At 32.2% G+C, this 17844-nt stretch overlaps 2 protein-coding genes across 4 annotated transcripts; one reads left to right on the top strand and one right to left on the bottom strand.

Annotated features, from left to right (window-relative positions):
- The first annotated feature begins 5925 nt into the window (after window positions 1-5925).
- LOC111001030 (alpha-(1,3)-fucosyltransferase C-like) lies at window positions 5926-6566 on the top strand. Its single transcript, XM_022270697.2, has one exon. The coding sequence runs from the start codon at window positions 5937-5939 to the stop codon at window positions 6564-6566; it is 630 nt and encodes a 209-aa protein (XP_022126389.2). The 5' UTR covers window positions 5926-5936.
- Window positions 6567-7293: 727 nt separating this feature from the next.
- LOC111001014 (cytochrome P450 4C1-like) lies at window positions 7294-13209 on the bottom strand. Of its 3 annotated transcripts, none has more exons than XM_022270678.2 (9): window positions 13088-13209; window positions 11139-11298; window positions 10494-10603; window positions 10073-10163; window positions 9488-9679; window positions 8926-9290; window positions 8076-8313; window positions 7685-7858; window positions 7294-7480 (listed from the first exon to the last, which is right to left on the bottom strand). In XM_022270678.2, exons 2-9 carry the CDS (start codon window positions 11287-11289, stop codon window positions 7323-7325), a joined length of 1479 nt encoding a protein of 492 aa, XP_022126370.2. In that variant the 5' UTR covers window positions 11290-11298; window positions 13088-13209; the 3' UTR covers window positions 7294-7322. The 3 variants fall into 3 exon arrangements, with proteins under 3 accessions (XP_022126370.2, XP_022126369.2, XP_045484185.1); XM_022270677.2 differs by lacking the exon at window positions 13088-13209 and adding an exon at window positions 12915-13050; XM_045628229.1 differs by lacking the exon at window positions 13088-13209 and adding an exon at window positions 11385-11402.
- Window positions 13210-17844: the final 4635 nt, after the last annotated feature.

Below are 17844 nucleotides of genomic sequence, written 5' to 3' on the forward strand. Positions count from 1 at the left end.
AACCGGATGTTAAAATCAAAAATATGTAATTAAAATTGATATGCATGAAATGTGGACACATTAAATCTAGCCACTCTACGATTGTAACGGCTTGCGCAACGATAGAGTTTTAACATAAAAAGCAAAAAGGGCATTCTATTGCCAAAAAAATTAAATTAAAACTCTACTGTGAACGCGACATTTTTATAAACTATTTTTCTACTCTAGTTATAAGATTTCGTGGAAATAAAAAGAAGAATTTGTTTGTGAAAGCATTTTTTCTCACAAGCAATTCACTTTCAAATCTTAATATATACATATATTTCTTGTGTATGTGACTGAACTCCTCCTAAACGACTGGACCGATTTAGACGAAATTTTTTGTGAGTGTTCAAGGGGATCTGGGAATGGTTTAGATTCACAATTTTGTCCGCTGGACAATGTTTTTTTTATTAATTTTAAATTTATTAGTTGTTGTTGATTTTGGAATGTTTTACATTGGATCCGACAGACGGCGCTACCATCGCAGTGTCAAATTTTAAATAATATTCGAATTTTAACTTTAGTCTGTCCCGAAATTTAAAAAAAGTTTTGTTATCATTGTGTTATATCGTGTGTGACCATGTGCTGGATCGTTAGATATTGTCATAACATTTGAATAATAATTTTCATCAAAATGGCTTATTAAAAATTAAAATTTTGAAATTAAAGACGTGTAGACAGGACAACGTCTGTCGGATCCGCTAGTACTATATAAGTATTTAATCTAGTGTGTATTCATCGTGTGAGGAGGCATAATATTGTATGCCATTTATCCTCAGACAGCCTTCAAGCGATATGCTTTACGAACCATTAGGCTTACGGTATCCTGGGAAGCCGAGCTTTTGTGTATATACTTTTTAATATAAATATTTTTGGTATATTTGGGTGGTGTTGTATGAATTAAATAAAAGATAATAGTATATAATATTGTTTTTACTTTAGCTCTTCTCTTATTTGTGAAGTACCTGAAGATGATGAGAGATGAGATGAATGATCACTGTTTGCTACACAGATCTGTTTTATCTATATTAACACTCAACACTCAAATCATATTCCTAAATATCAGGTTCAATATAATCTTTAAAAAAGGCAGTTTGATTTGAAATTTTATTAAATCTTTCTTTTTAAATTGATTTTTTTAACATTATATATCCGATAGTGAATTAGTTTTTACTTCGAGTGCTGGCGTAAAGAATCGTAGTAATTTTCATCTTCATGGAGCGACTGACTGGCGACATGTAAACAAACGCATGACTCAGGTTCAGGTGACATGAGACGGAAGTTATGTGATTCGCACAACAAAAAAAGATGTAAGCGGAAAATCTATTTAAATAAGACGTAAAATTGAAAATATTAAATACAATCTCTAAAACCGGCTTTAGACCAAACTTATAGTAAAGAATTATTGTGAAGGAACAATATAGTTGTTGTTTTAATTTAAACATCACAAACTTAAGGCCTGAATTCACTGTGATTGGTACAGGTGATTAGAAGAAAAGAAGTGTGGACAGCGACTGATTAGTGTGGGTGATTAGTAGCAACGTGTTTAGAAGGGTGTACTATTGTTTTGCAAGTGAAGTGCGAGTAGCCACGTCCCGTTCTCCCTTCCCTCTCACTCGCAGACTGCCTTCCAAAACACGTCTGGACAGGCAGCAGCAGGATTCTTCGTTCAACCTGGGAGCAAAGTAATATTCCGTCTTATTTTCTCGCAGTGACAGAGTGACTAATAGACACTCTAAGTAAACTTTTGAAGAATGCTTATTACGATGATGAACTTTTATCGTCTCTACAGCGATTCTCCGAAGGACTTCCGCACGAGTAAACTTCATATTGTAAAAGTCAGGTAATAATCAACATTAATCGTCAATATAAGTCAATATTATATTACATTACGTTATACGTGACGTAATATTGACTAACTAGCGACCCGCCCCGGCTTCGCACGGGTGAAATGTTGAAGAAATGCGTTTTTTTTTAATATTGTCATTTTCCTCTTAAACTTAGTACATTATTTTGATAAATATCGTAGGGTTCTGGTTCGGGCCTGCACTTGCAATGTAAGCGGGAAAAATTTATTTATTTATGACATCACATTAGAAACCTCAAAAATAACAGTATTTCTCCACCATTTAATGGATGTTAATCTATATATTATATATATATAATGTAAATGGTCCTTGTTTGAGGCTCAATCACGTCAATCAATCAATTTTTCCTAGATGGTTTATGGCTATTTATTTCGAATTCTAACGTTCCTTCATTTTTTTATTGCTGTTTTACTTTTATGAAAATTTATCCCGCTAATTGCAAGCGTTTTCTCTTGATTCTTTTGTTTTCATGGATTTCAAAGAAGTTTACTAAACGGATAATGTTCTTTTACATTCAGCTAAGAATCTACTTACAAACTTCCACGCATCCACCCACCAACTCCAACGCACCCCTGCACACCCACTCTCATTTTTTGATAAAAATAAAATGCCGTATCTATGATCGAGTATCACTTGAGAACGGCTGGACCGATTGGGTTAATTTTTTTTATTGTCTTCAGAATTTTAAATTTTTAAAATTCTGAAGACAATAAATAATAAAGAAAATTTTTTTAAAAAAAGGTCTGCTAAAGCGTTAAAAATTTCGATGATAATCGAAGTATTCCAATCACTCATCACGAAATCTCGGGAACTATAGGACTTACTTGAAACTTGGTAGGAATATTACTTTCGTTATGTAGAGGTCAACTAAAAACGGATTTTAAGAAATTCATCCCCCAAAGGGGATTGCGGGGGCGTTAACAATAAACAATTCCCGTTTTTAAAGTATAGCTCCTATAAATTCCAAATTTGGTAGGAATCTTCTGTAAGAGATGTAGAAATAGTCTATGAACGAATTTTACGGTAGCTCACCCCACAGGGGGTTGCGGGGGTGGTTTAACAATGAAAATTTTTATTTTTTAAGCCGTAGCTCCTACAGACTTCAAATTTAGCTAGAGTCGTCTATATGTGATGTAGAAATAATTTAAGACCGGATTTTACAACAACCCACCGCCGAAAAAGATTGCAGTAGTGGGTGTTAAAATGTGAAATTTCTATTTCCAAACTGTAACCTCTATAGACTTTAAATTTGCTAGTAATCTTTTATTTGTCATGCAGAAATAATCTCAAATAGGATTTTACGAAATTCTATTTCCAATAGAGATTGCAGGGTTGGGTGTGAGAATGTTAAATTTATGTTTCCAAACTGTAACTTCTACAGACTCCAAATGATTATTTTTTTACTGTTTAAATAGAAAAGGTTAAAGTCAATTGTTTTTTTTTTAATTAATGTCATTTGTTTTTATATAACCTAATTATTTTTATGTTTGTGTGCTGACTATGTGTTTGGTTCTAAAAACTGGTCTCATGAGATAAATCTTATATATAAAATTCTCGTGTCGTGGTGTTTGTGGTTAAACTCCTCCGAAACGGCTTTCTCGATTCTCATGAAATTTTGTGTGCATATTGGGTAGGTCTGAAAATCGGACAACATCTATTTTTCATCCCCCTAAATGTTAAGGGTAATCCACCCCGAAATTATTTTTTTCAGTTTTAGATATTTTTTTTATTTTTTTATGATACAGCATTAGTAAATACATATAACCCTGAATTTTCAACCCTTTACAATCAACCCCCTATTTTAATTTGATTTCTTTGATTCTTTATTTTTGATATTTAGATAACTAGCAAGAATTGTAATTTAAAATATATTCTCTACATTAATAAATATTAATTTATTACCCTACATAAATCATTCTTTTGAACACTTATAGTAGATAATTATTTTTATTGACCGAAAAAAATGTTTCTTACAAATAATATACATGGCAAAACAACGTTTGCCGAGTATACATATAAACCTTCCTCTTCAATCTATCTATAAAAAACCGCATCAGCATGGATAGGGACAGAGAAAGCGACTTTGTTTTATACTATGTAGTGATATTCACCAACTTCAATGTTTTTGAACACTAAAATTTCAATTTTACTATTTACGTACCAAAATACTTTTCAAACGCAAACTAAGCAAAATTGAACAGAGTTCAGTTCGATATTGGATCGAGAAGTTGTTGCGAACAAAAACTTCACTTTAGTAGCTTCGGTTGCGAGTAAAGTTGATACTAGTTAATAACATATTTATAAGTGCCAAACAAACTTCCATGCTATAACTTACTAGATTCTGCCCGTACGGCTAAAATGGCGAGTAAAAGGTAAAGACATCGCCGGTATTTTGAGTTTAATACTTTTCTTTAAAACCACATATTTGCAAATTTAATTACTCTGGATGTTTTGCAATATCGAGATTTAGTGCATAATATAACTTACAACTAAAAATATATACTAGACAGCTAATATACATTAGAAATAAAAGTTTGTATCTGAAGGTTCTTCTCAGCCTTTGAGGTAACGTTTTAGAGCTGTAGTTAATGTGTAATTAACTTTCTATTCTTGCGTCTTTGCCAGTTCTGACGATGTACCTTCAGGCGCGTGATAATAGCGCAAAATAAAAAAGGAGTCTTCAACACCTGGGCTTCAATGGTAAAGCAAAGCTTGAATTTTCACATCTCATGTACTTTTATTGACATCCTCGATTCCTAATCAAAAGCAGGCCAGAAACTTCACAAGTATTCCTATATACCATTCGAGTCTTAAATAATTCATTAGTGAGAAGTCATCTGGAATATATTCGCACAATCTGGGCTCCTCATGAGATAATGTATAGCATGATGCTGGAGCGGGTTGAACACACGTTCATCAGGCACCTGTATTATGTATATTTTTATATTATTTGTACGGTTTTATTTACTTTATTTGGTTTATATTGATTATCAAATATGAGTGTATAGAGCGAAGAGATTGCATTCTAACCGTGGCCAAAAATGGATTGTCTTCGTCGGCTTTGGTTATTGGGATGCCGATAGGAGATCGATCGGCTATCACGGTCTCTTGAAAACAATCTGAGATTGTGGATTAATTATTAGGTTCGGGCGTAAGTAGTCACCGAATTGGAGTAATCTGTCATGGTAGGCTTAGCATTCTTATTTATACCCTCAGGCAATATTTGAAGAACACAAATTCAGCCTGACTAAAATTACCTGTCCGTCCAACTATTCGTGCTCATTATGATAGGGAATTAAGTTCACACAACATTCGTTTACTCGACGCAATTATTGTTTATATCCAGACATTGATTGATGAAAGTAATTAATATTCTCTCTAGAACTTACAACAAAGCATTACTCCAAATTAGTGGAGAAGTTCTTTGAGTAGAATAATGTTATCAATAAATTAATTTAGAATTATAGTAATTAAATAGAATCTACTGTTGTGCATTGATTTCTTGAAATACGCCTGACAATCTGAATATGTAAACAAGGTTTTGACTTGGATTTGGCAATTAAATTGAAAGATGCTGTCAATATTTAAGTTTAAATTAATATATTCACAATAATTTTTTTTCAATTAGCATTTAAGTTAAAGATAAAAATAATGTTATTTACTATCACAAAAAGAAAAGTTAAATATCTAGTCATTAATTGCGTTTTGGTTTTCTGTATTTATCAATTACTAATACATATCAATGTTGTTCATTTTCAAAACAAACAAAATGAAATAAAACCAATAGTGGAAGAAATTGCAGGGAAGGAAGTACCTACCGATTCACCAGATCAGTATGGGTTTTTCAATGAAGAGGAAACATACAGGACACAGGAAAATTCGGCAGAAAACGTTAAATTTATTTTATTAGTAACATCGACTACTTCACACAAATACCCTTTCTCTCTATTCAGTAAAGATAACTCGGTATTCGTTGAAAATGATTGCAATTTTACAAATTGTTACATAAGCTACAACAAATCACATCTCAGCGAAGAAAGTTTTGATATGATCGCCTTTAATCTACCAGAACTAGACGAAATCGATATACCAGAAAAGCGTTCACCGCATCAAAAATACGCATTCTTTTCCATGGAGTCCCCTCAGTACAACCCCGTATGCATTGACATGTATGACGACTTTTTCAACTGGACTTTTACTTATAAACTTACATCTGATTTCCGACTTTGGTTCTTTGAAATATACAACATAAACGAAACAAAGATTGGTCCGCCAGTTAATGTATGGCCTACATTTGATCCCATAGATGATGATATAAAAATGATGTTAGACGGGAAGACCAAAATAGCCGCATGGTTCGTATCAAATTGTAATACAAGAAGTGGTAGGGAGAAAATTGCTCAGCAACTTGATGAGGAGTTAAAATATAGGTACGGTTGGTCGATTGATATCTACGGGCATTGCGGTAAATTTGCCTGTCCAAGAAGATATGCTGAAATTTGTAATAAAAAGATAGAAGACGAGTATTTCTTCTACCTGGCATTTGAGAATTCTTTTGCGGATGATTATGTAACAGAAAAAGTATTGTTAGCGGTTAACAACTACGCAGTTCCAATTGTATTTGGTGGAGCTAATTATTCAAGGTTAAATATAATTATTTACTTTATGCTTAAGTAAAAAATTGATACGGCATTGTTATCTGCAAAGCAATGTTTTGCTACGGGAAGCTTTAGCCTTTTCTAAATAAAACTAGAGATAACGCTGATAAACATAATTATTATTGATAAAAGTCTGAATTAGATATGTTGTATCACTATGGTAAACAATGTTACGGATCACATTTAATTTCTAACGAGTAAGGTATTTTTATATGTTTTAGAAAGACTTTTTCTGGCATAAAAAATATATGTAATATAAAAGGGAATATTTTCCTTGTTATTTTATTTATATTCTGCAGTTACGTTTTATTAAGAAAAATCGAGTAAACTGGCAATGCAAACATAAAAATACATTCGCTCAAAATTTGAACTTTTTTCAGATTCCTCCCTCCCCACAGTTATCTTAATATCAAGGAACTCGGTGTATCAGAAGTGGCGCGACTTATGCACAAAGCATACATACATCGTGAGTTTTACTATGATTATTTTAAATGGACCAACTATCTGTATTACCGCCACATTTCAAGAAGAAGCCAGGTGTGTAAAATATGTGCTCTACTAAATGATAAAGTCGCAATGAGCAAAACAACAATGTATCCAGATTTCAGGAATTGGTGGAATAATGAAGGATGGGACAATGAGTGTCCATTTAATCAAGAATTTTTCAACTAGCAATTAGAATGTTAATTAGTATCATTATATATTTACGGTTATGAAATACAAATACCTTTTTTTATAATAATTTATTAAACTCTTTTCTACATAATACATAGTACTAACGCGAAGAGAATTTAACATAAATAGGATCGTTTGAACGCAGAACTAAATCTCTTTTTAGTTTGGGTCTAAATCCCTTCTTTTTTGGTGACAATACAAAGTGACGTATAATGTCGCTCAACATGTACTTCATTTCTTGCATCGCGAAACGCTGCCCTGAAATATTATTGATATTATATTATCATTATTATAGGCATTTAAGGAAGATTTCAATAGTTCTCGATAAATACATACATATTTATATTAGATATATTTTGCATTAGATATTGAATTCTTTTCAAGTATAGCATCGAACGTATGGGAAATTTTATAGTTGTAAGTATAGACATACAAGATTTGGTCACTTAGATCGGCACTCACCTATACAATTCCTGGGACCAGCACTGAAGGGTATGTATGAAAAATGTGGTTTGTCGCCATTCACAAGGAACCTCTCGGGTCGAAAGACTTCTGGTTCTGGGAAATATTCCTCATTCCTATGCACGTTGTAGATATTAACAATCACCTCTGTTCCCTTAGCCACATGTGTTTCATCTGTATTAAAAAATGTATTATTATTTATTTTTCTAAACAAGCAGTTCTCAAAATACGATAAATATTAATATACACAATAAATTAAATTCAGAACGGTTACAGCTGGTTCTAACTCACAAGTTTGATCATTAGGAGAAATATAATAGAGAATAAATTATATGAATAAAATTCGAAAAGGTTATGAATTATATTACTAGCAGATGATTTATATCTGTACCTAAATAAAAGTCCTCTGTAATCAATCGCCCTATGGAAGGCACACTAGGATATAGTCTTAGAATCTCTTTGATCGTAGCGTCTAGGTATTTCATCTCTGCCAGATCAGCTGTTGTGGCTGTTCTATCCGAATCGCCGAATATACTTATGCACTCTTCATATATTAAATCCTGTACTTTTCTATGTTCAGCAAGCAACATGAGACCAAATGTCAACGCCATTGCAGTTGTGTCATGACCCTGAAAATAATTGAATATACTTATGTAAAAGATCTTTCAAATTCACTTTAATGGCAATTTTTATGTCAGTGCTGTAAATGAAATCACATGCCTAAATAAACATCAATTTGTATAGATTCCTTAATTTCCTTTATATATTTGTATAGATTCCTTGATTTCTCGCAAACTTCTAATAAATTTCGATTTTTGTTTTAAAATAAGGGTTGTTTGCTATAGTCATTTTGTAAAATGATTTGCTATTTTAAAGGAGTGCCGAGGATTTTTACGCCGGTTTTTTCTCTGGGCTTACACCATCTGTCTTGTTTACCGATGAGTAGGGATGTCTACCTATTCAATTTTAATGACGTAGAATAAGTTATACCTGTATCTCATATTCCATAATATTTTATACTTTTATTTTAATAGTTTTAACGGGGACTTCACTTGTCTAGTTCTATTAACCAACTTTTGGTTTTTTGCTCTTAGATTTAAAAAAATATTACTAATTAACACTGTCAAATTATATATTAAATATTGTCTCTTCCAAGTGGCGGAAGTTATATGTAGAAATTTTTTATACTGATAACAATATAATAAGTGTGGGACATTTCAATATTGGATATTAAAACAAACCTCAAACATAAATGTGTTGACTTCTTCTCTTATTCCCTCTAAGTCTATCTCCCCTTTACCCTCTGCCTCCAACAGGAGATCTAGAAGCGCTAATCGCTTCTTTCCTTCGGTCTCTTTTAACTCTTCAGTAATATTTGCCTTTTGTCGTCTTCTTTCATCAATCACACTATCCGTAAATGCAAAGTTGTCTTTAAGACATTTCTTGAATTCCTTTCCAAGCGATGATAGGTAGAATGTGAAGTCAAAATGAAGCCAAAATCGTGGAGCTCGCTGCATTATAAGAGATCCAATAGACAAAATTGATTTTTTATAATCTAATTTCGCTTCTGAATCACCTGAGCTGAGTTTTGTACCCATGGCGGTTTCTGCAATATTTCATTTAACAAAATGAATTTTGATATCATAAATAGCTGCAAAAACAGTGAATTAAAAAATATATCAGTATTATCAATTTTTTTTTTTTGTATAGTTGTCAGGCAAGTTGCAGGTTAATATAGAAATATTTAAAACTGGTAAAGAAAATTACAAGCCATGCAACGGAATATGTATACCATATACATACCACAGATAGTATAGAGGGTATAATCGCTCAAAAAGGGCATCACATCTAGAACATCTTCACCTCGTTGCAGTCTACAATTGATATCTTTCACCATATTTCTGCTTTCTTCTTCAAACACCTTTGCAAAGTTCTTCAAAATTTCGAAGTGGAAAGCGGGAGTTAGGATCTTCCTCCTCTTATGCCACTTTGCTCCTGGTATTATAGTTTAATATAAAATATATTTTGCGATTTACAAAATAAATATTACTATTCAATTGTAACCGAAAAAGATATATCCAAACATCTCAGGTTTCAAAATGTAGCCTGAACCACGAAGTTTATATCGCACTCCGAAAAAAATATTGTAATGTAATTGTTATATTACAATACAAAATCAATCTTTGCCTAGAATAATGTTCCGCTGCTTAATCTGATTTGGAAACAAACTGTGGTCGAGATAATTTCAATTGTACTTACAATCATAACGAGTAGCATATTGTTATGTATTTCTTCGATAAATTCTAGATGATCAATAAAATAACATAATTTATAGAACAATTACATAAAGTATTTAACATAATATCATATCATAAGTATAGTTCTAACCTGTACTCAAAACAAGTCCTGTTCCAAGCCAAGGTTTCAGAAAGTCATAAGTTATATTCTTTGTAATATTTCTCGAATGCGATAAAACCACCTTGAAATAATAAAAAATGTTATATTAATTAGGGTTTGTTTTTTTTTATACACATTACATTGGAGGATTTTTAACAGATTTCATCATCATAAACATTGTAAAAATAATCTTTTTAAAGGTATCAAAAACACAGAACTACCTTAAAATAGATGTTTTATATTATAAGAAATTTGTAAATAATATCCGTTAAAGATGTATTTTATTAATAATATAACGCGATTATCTAGCTGTGGGTCTCTTATTTAACATAGGAAAATGTTATTAAGAGAATGATCAACTTACTCCATTCCAATTTAATTGATAATGGAAAATAAGCCTATATATACTTACTTCTATATCTTTTGGAGTGTAAACAAACAGAATATAGCGATTGAGTATTTTTAGACAAATGCGGTTGCCGTATAACTTTGGAAATGCAACAATCTTTTCAAACGATTCACCTGAAAAATATTTCACAATTCAAACAATGCATTTGTTGCTGAGTGTATAATAATTATTAATTTACCAGTTGTTTGATGCGCAATTAAGTTTAAGCTTTTTCGTAGAAAACATATATAGGTATGTGCAAACTTAATTAATCGAAAAAAAGAGAAAGCAACGAGCCAAAACTAATTAACATTGAAATATACGATATATGATAGAGAATTATAGAATTCGAGGCATCTCTTATAACATTGATACATATGTGAGGAATCTTTATTAGTTAATTATATTCTATTCATTTTATATCTAAACATATAAATAATAAAAACATTCATAGTCTTTAATTATATAAAGCGCTTATATTTTGCGTCTTAAAAATAGTTTTTAAATAAATATTAAATATAAGCTAGACCTAAGCTATCTCTTCAGAAAAATGTCAGATCATGCTGAAATATGAAGTACTCGCGCTAATCAAATGTCTAGAACCTAGACCTTTGCGGATAATTGTTATTCGATAAGTAATTTAAACCCATTAAATTACGTTTTACTAACTTGGTGTATATCCAACAAATTCCAAAGCTGAGCCAAATAAAAACTTCCTTGGGGGTCCAGGTAACTTGTCCACGGATGGATTGACATTTGAGAAGAAAAAATGTTTTATTAAATAAATTATAACAGCACACACTGCTATCTCCCACAACATCTTGATGATCTAAAATAAAAACATAACATTAGTTATTGATTTTAAACATCTATAAAAATTAAGGAAAATATATCCGACGACGACTGCAAATTTACCTTTGATAAAGACTTCACTGATATTATGGTATTTTGACACACCACATAATTTTTTATGGTTGAAATATATAACAATATTTTGTCAAATACTTTCCGCTAATATGCACTAATATGGTGTTTTCCGGTAGGTTTTTACTTAAAATAAACTTTCCTTCTAATAACTTCATGTATATTGTGGTTAACATATTATTGACATGATCTAATGATAGCAATATTTTTCAATAGTAGGTATCGCCATTCGTGGTAAACAACTAACATTTTATCTATAAATTCAAGTAAATCATAATTATTTACGTTGTTTTATCGTCACCGAAAATACTCTCCAGAATAAAATAAATAAATAAAAATAATATAGAAGATTGAACGTTTTTTTGATGAGATTAGCAGAGTTATGTTTGAACCTCTTGTTGAGCAATAAATGTTAACCTCTACTGATTTATGGATTTGATTAGAAACGAACAAAAACTATACTCGTCTATCAAAAATAAAGATACGACTACAAAATAGATTTTAAAAAATCTTAAATAGTTAATATTAATGTAAGATGTCGTCAATGTAAAAAATACATTTATATAACATAGATACAGCTAATTGTTTGTGTTTGTGTCATTTTTCCCAGCGGGGAAAGATTGAAACAGACGTTCTCAAACTTTTTTTAACCCTTCACGAATCCCGATGTAGCACGTTACGATTTCCGGGCGTAGTAACGATGCATTGTTACTGAATTAAACAATTGCAATTATTAAATAATAACGTATTGCTACACGATATACCTTCAACCATAATTCATAAAATATTTTTTAGATATAAATATTGCCAGTGTCTGATATACCTTTCCATTTAATAGCAAAACTAAAACTATAAGAGATAAAAGATTAAGATATTAAATTTTTACTTATCCCTGCATATTCCATAATGTATACGTAATCCTGTGGAAGTATTAAATAAGTAGGTTGCCTATTTATTTTCTGTTAACAGTTAGACGTGAAAACAACCGAATTTTTGCATGGCACTTGGGAACGCAGTAAGATCGAAACTTTTGTATATTTATCTTACCCCGCCATTTTTTTGGCTTGAGAGGGAAAGTTGATATAATTCCTAAACTTCTAAAATAGCCATATTTTGATGTGATTTGGTAACTAACAACTAAAAACTATAATTAAATATAACTATGAAACAGTCGCACCTATCTTGTTATTAATGTTACAGTACACGCGGTAAGATTAAATCACTTGATGATTTTACGAAAAAATCACGTCGCAGAAATTATCCATATCCACCTACTCCACGCACTTTTTGCGGCTTATTTTGACTATGGTTTTGAACATTACAAAGTGGCGGTTTTAAAAAAATGCCAGCACTTAAAAAATTAGTTAAAATTGGTGTTATAGGATTTTTTTCATCTTAGCCCCACAAGCCCCTACTACAGTTTTTTTTGTATACAAAAGTTTCATAAAAAATAATTGCTTCCGTAGTGTTATAGTTGTGACAACAATTTTCTATTAACATAATTATGTAATTTATACTCACCATACGTTGTAATTACTCATTACTTATTCGACTTCGGTACGAAATCGTGGTAATTGTCACATTGTTGAGTTTTATCTATTATCTTCCAAATAAACAATACGACTATCAAGTTATGCTGACGTGATACGCAGAAACGTTATGCCGACTTATATAAATTATACTTAATTTCTTACCTGTACAAAGTCACAACAGTTCTTTAGAACAACTTCACAATAACTACAGAGCTAATTTTGATTTTGGATTTTTAATTTATTCATATTCAGCCAACAAATAGTGCGTGGTTGCTATAAAACCGTTTTGTTATGAATGATTCATTTTTCACCTCACCAAATAATATGTATGTAACGTAGGGGTGTCAGCTCTGTGAATTTGAAAATATTTTAGCTATTTTATTGAGTCCAGAAGTTGTTTTTGTTGATTTCAACGCTTGAATCGGTCAGTATTGTTATAGTACAAGGAATAAAAGAGGAGAAAGGTTTGTTCACATTGTCTAACAAAATAACTTCACCTTTCTTAATAGCATTTTTTAAAATATAAAAAAATCGTGGCTTTCCCTCTAAAAACGGAAACCAGACTACATACGATCAAATAGAAAACAAATTTACTAATATTGAAGTGATATATTGTAATCTTAATTTTCGAAATGATCCCAATTTATTTAGAAGCACTTTCACATTTGAAAAAATAAAACTGCGTAGAGCTGCGTAAAGTGCAAATAAAACTTTTGTATCCAGAATATGTAATGAAAAGCTTTTTCTCGAAAGGTTAGAATCCAAACTAAATTTTTAAACAGTTTCAATATTTGGTATGAGGATGAGGTAAAATCAATTACTTGAAAAGGTCGCGTTAAGAAAGGCCTCAAGCAACTGGATTTTCTCAAAATCTGGATACAAAGTCTAAAAGGCAAAATTGAGCGAAAAAGAGTTTTCTAGAATCAATAGAATTAATATTGCTACAAAGTACTTCCAAAAACTATATGAGGAACTATATGAGGAAAAAGGCTTGTGGTCCGGATAGAATAACCAACGAAGCAATAATCTAAGGTAAATTGTTATTAACGCCAATTAAAACAACCCTTTTTTAAAACTTGAGGTAAAAGCTATAACTAATGCATAGGCAGAGTCAGATATAATTATTTTATGTAAAAAGGTGATTCTACAGACATTCGTAACTATAGACCGATAACCTTACAACCGAATCTTTACAAATTATTTGATTCATTTATGGAGAGCAGCATCTACGCATACAGAAGATTTTCAGCCCCCAGAACAAGCTAGTTTCAGACGAGGATATTCAGCAATTGATCAAAGGGGTTAGGCAAGGTATATTTATAACCGTACTTCAATGCATAATGCGAAAGTTTATTTGGATATTATATTATATTATTATAAATATAGGTTATTAAATTAAACAACTTAAGATTTGCTGATGACATCGTTTTATTCTCAGACACATAGTGATGTGTCAAATAGAGGATAAACAAACTTTGTTTGTTAGCCGAGCAATAGGATTGGACTTAAACAAAAACAAAACAAAAGTATTGACAAATCACTAACAACAAAAGACAAGAAAGAAGATCCTGACCCAATTAATGGACCCCTTAGAATACGTGCAACAATAAATCTACTTATAATAATAATAATAGCCTTTATTTCCAAAAAACTTTAAAATTTAGGTATGATAAAACGTCATTCAGTTAAGTTTTGGTTTGTCCACCGTTGGACATAGGCCTCCTCCTTCCGGTTCCACTCGCGACTGTCGCGGGCCAGGCGCGGCCAGGTAACCCCGGCGACTGCGATGATGTCATCTGCCCAGCGTCGGCGTGGGCGCCCCTGCGGCCGGCTCGCGCCGCGCGGGTACCAGTGCAGCACTCTCTCGCTCCATCTGTTGTCACTTTTTCTTGCTGTGTGCCCTGCCCAACGCCATTTCAGGCGGCACACCATTTTTGCCGCGTCTATTATTTTTGTTCTTTGTCGTATCGCTGTACTCTTTACCCTGTTTCTGAGACTTAAGCCTAACATGCTCCTTTCGGCTGATCGTTGAAATATTTGAATTTTCTTGATTAATTCAACTGTGATAGGCCATGATTGGCAGCCGTACAACAGTGTAGGTGTCACAACTGAGTCCATCACTTTTTTCTTCAGTGATAGACTCATTTGAGACTTTTTTGATAAATCTACTTAGGTAAGGAAATATATTTAAATTTCACGGCACCATAACGAAGTCGAAGGGAGAACTAGGATGTCATGGAACAAATTCTGGGGATACAAAGAAGTACTTAAGGTAGAGATACAACTATATTAAAAGAAGAAAGTCTAGCACATATATATTATAGCTATCTTAAGGTAGCCAATCATGGATTATTCTTGGAAATAAATGACAGCCTCAGAGGATTTGAGGATTCATTAAGAAATGCTATTTGCAGCCCGTAAGCAGTAAGCCCACAACGAAATTCATAATAAATCATCGACCAAAAGTTTTATCGCGTTAGGTTTATTTTCAGGTGTACCAAGAGTTTTAGATTTGTCAATGTTTCAAAAAAACAAATGACATATAGTATATGATATTATACTACATTAGCTTACCGAAGGGTTTTAAAATTGAAATTCAAAAAGATTTCATTAGCAAGTTCCAAACATTTTCTACCCACGTATATATTATGTGTGTGTATTTTGTTAATTAAGGAATTAAAAATTTTGTTTTTTAATTCCTAGAAAATTAAAAATTTTAAAGGAAAAAAATGGAGGCTTAATTATTATTATTTTTCAAAATAAGTATAATAAATTAATAATATAAAACCAATAGTAGCAGAAATTGCAGGGAAGGAAGTACCTGCCGATTCGCCAAATCAGATGCGTTGTGTTTTCACACAGGAATTCGGCAGAAAATGTTAATTTTTTTTTATTAGTAAAATCGACTATTTCTCACATTCGTTGAAAATGATTGCAATTTTACAAATTGTTAAATAAGCTACAAAAAATCATATCTCAGCGAAGAAAATTTTGATACGATCGCCTTTAACCTACCAGAACTAGACGAAATTGATATACCAGAATAGCGTTCACCGCATCAAAAATACGCATTCTTTTCCATGGAGTCCCCTCAGTACAACCCCGTATGCATTGACATGTATGACGACTTTTTCAACTGGACTTTTACTTATAAACTTACTTCTGATTTCCGACTTTGGTTCTTTGAAATATACAACATAAACGAAAGAAAGAGTGGTCCGCATGTTAATGTATGGCCTACATTAAAATGTAGGATCATTTTTATATCATCTATAGGATTGATCCTATAGATGATATAAAAATGATCTTAGACGGGAAGAACAAAATAGCCGCATGGTTCGTATCAAATTGTAATACAAGAGGTGGTAGGGAGAAAATTGCTCAGTAAATTGATGAGGAGTTAAAATATAGGTGCGGTTGGTCGATTGATATATGCTGAAGTTTGTAATGAAAAGAAGACGAGTTTCTACATGGCTTTTGAATATTCTTTTGCGGATGATTATTCAATTGTCAACGTCACACAATAACGTACTCGTTTTGTATCGCGGATAATTCAAGTTTTATTTTATATATTCTAATAATAGTTAATTCAGATGAAAAGTAGTTAAAGTAATGCATAAGTGCTCGATAAATCAATGTAAAGGGTATCTCGGTCGCAAATACTGTATGTGTAGAGTAATTTTTCTCCACAATTACAACGCCTCGTGCGAGCAATTTTATTGCATAAATTTCATATCTCAGCTATAAATACTACAAAGTTCCTGACTAGAACAAGGGATTTTCAGTGTGAGGGGAGTTTTCAATAATTTAACCTGTGAGTGATTCATTGACTGCATGTGTAATAACAACATTTTCAGTTTGTTAAAATAAAACCAGGCACACACGTAAAATCGCCGTCATGGCAGAATATTATTTCCACATTAATTATATGATATTTTCAATACAATTTATCATAATACAATACTTTTCTTTAATTATTGACTAATGGTACACTGTGCCTAGACACTATGGCTGGAGAACATTTAAAATGTAATATGACTGTTCTTTTAAAACAAAAGAGATTGAAATGTTCGAAATGCAATGCGATTTATCATTTTGATTGTATAGTATCAGTTGGTATTACACTAATTACCCGTCCTACCTGGGTTTGCCAGAAATTTGTGGAATTGTCGAGTAAGGAGATGAGAAAGTCACACCCTCACGACCTGTATCAAGAATCACTGAGTCTACTTCTTCAACAAAATGCGATCAGGCTGGTTTTTCTAAAAGAAATAAAATTATTTCGCACTGATATGCACATGAGATTTGCTCAACATGATGATAAGTTGGATGCATTTCATGGTGCCTTAAAAATGCTGCAAACTCAGCGATATGAAGATAAGCGTTAATTCCTTGCGTGCGGATCTTGACTCGTTGTTTGAATGCTCACATAGTCTCCAAGAAAGCAATGCGCGTAATGCTGAAGTGCTTAAAGCAACTTTCGATTCTGTGGCCTTGATCAAAAATGAGATAGTGTATTGCCACTCACTAGATCAGCTCTCCAAAAAGTTTGATGTTTTGCAATCGGACTCAGTATCAAACGGAATATTGTCGGATATAAATAAGAACAATGAAGCCTATAACAAAAACCTTAAAGCCCTAGAAAATAAAATCAGTTATCTAGATCGCGTCTCGCGTAGCTGTAGCTTTGAACTTCAGGCGGTTCCTGAAAGGAGAAACGTAGATCTACTGGTTATTATAAAAACGCTCTTTGACAAGATAGATTTGATTATTTCTGAGGAAACCATAGTATCCTATGGGCGTACGGGAAAGTGGCGAGAAATAAGAGCGCCCTCGCAACATTGTAATAACACTGACATCACCTAAACACAATGATGCGTTCCTATTTGCAGCTCATAGATATAACAAGTCTAATCGAT

The sequence above is a fragment of the Pieris rapae genome, chromosome 5 (assembly GCF_905147795.1).
Source record: "Pieris rapae chromosome 5, ilPieRapa1.1, whole genome shotgun sequence".
Lineage (NCBI taxonomy): Eukaryota > Metazoa > Arthropoda > Insecta > Lepidoptera > Pieridae > Pieris > Pieris rapae.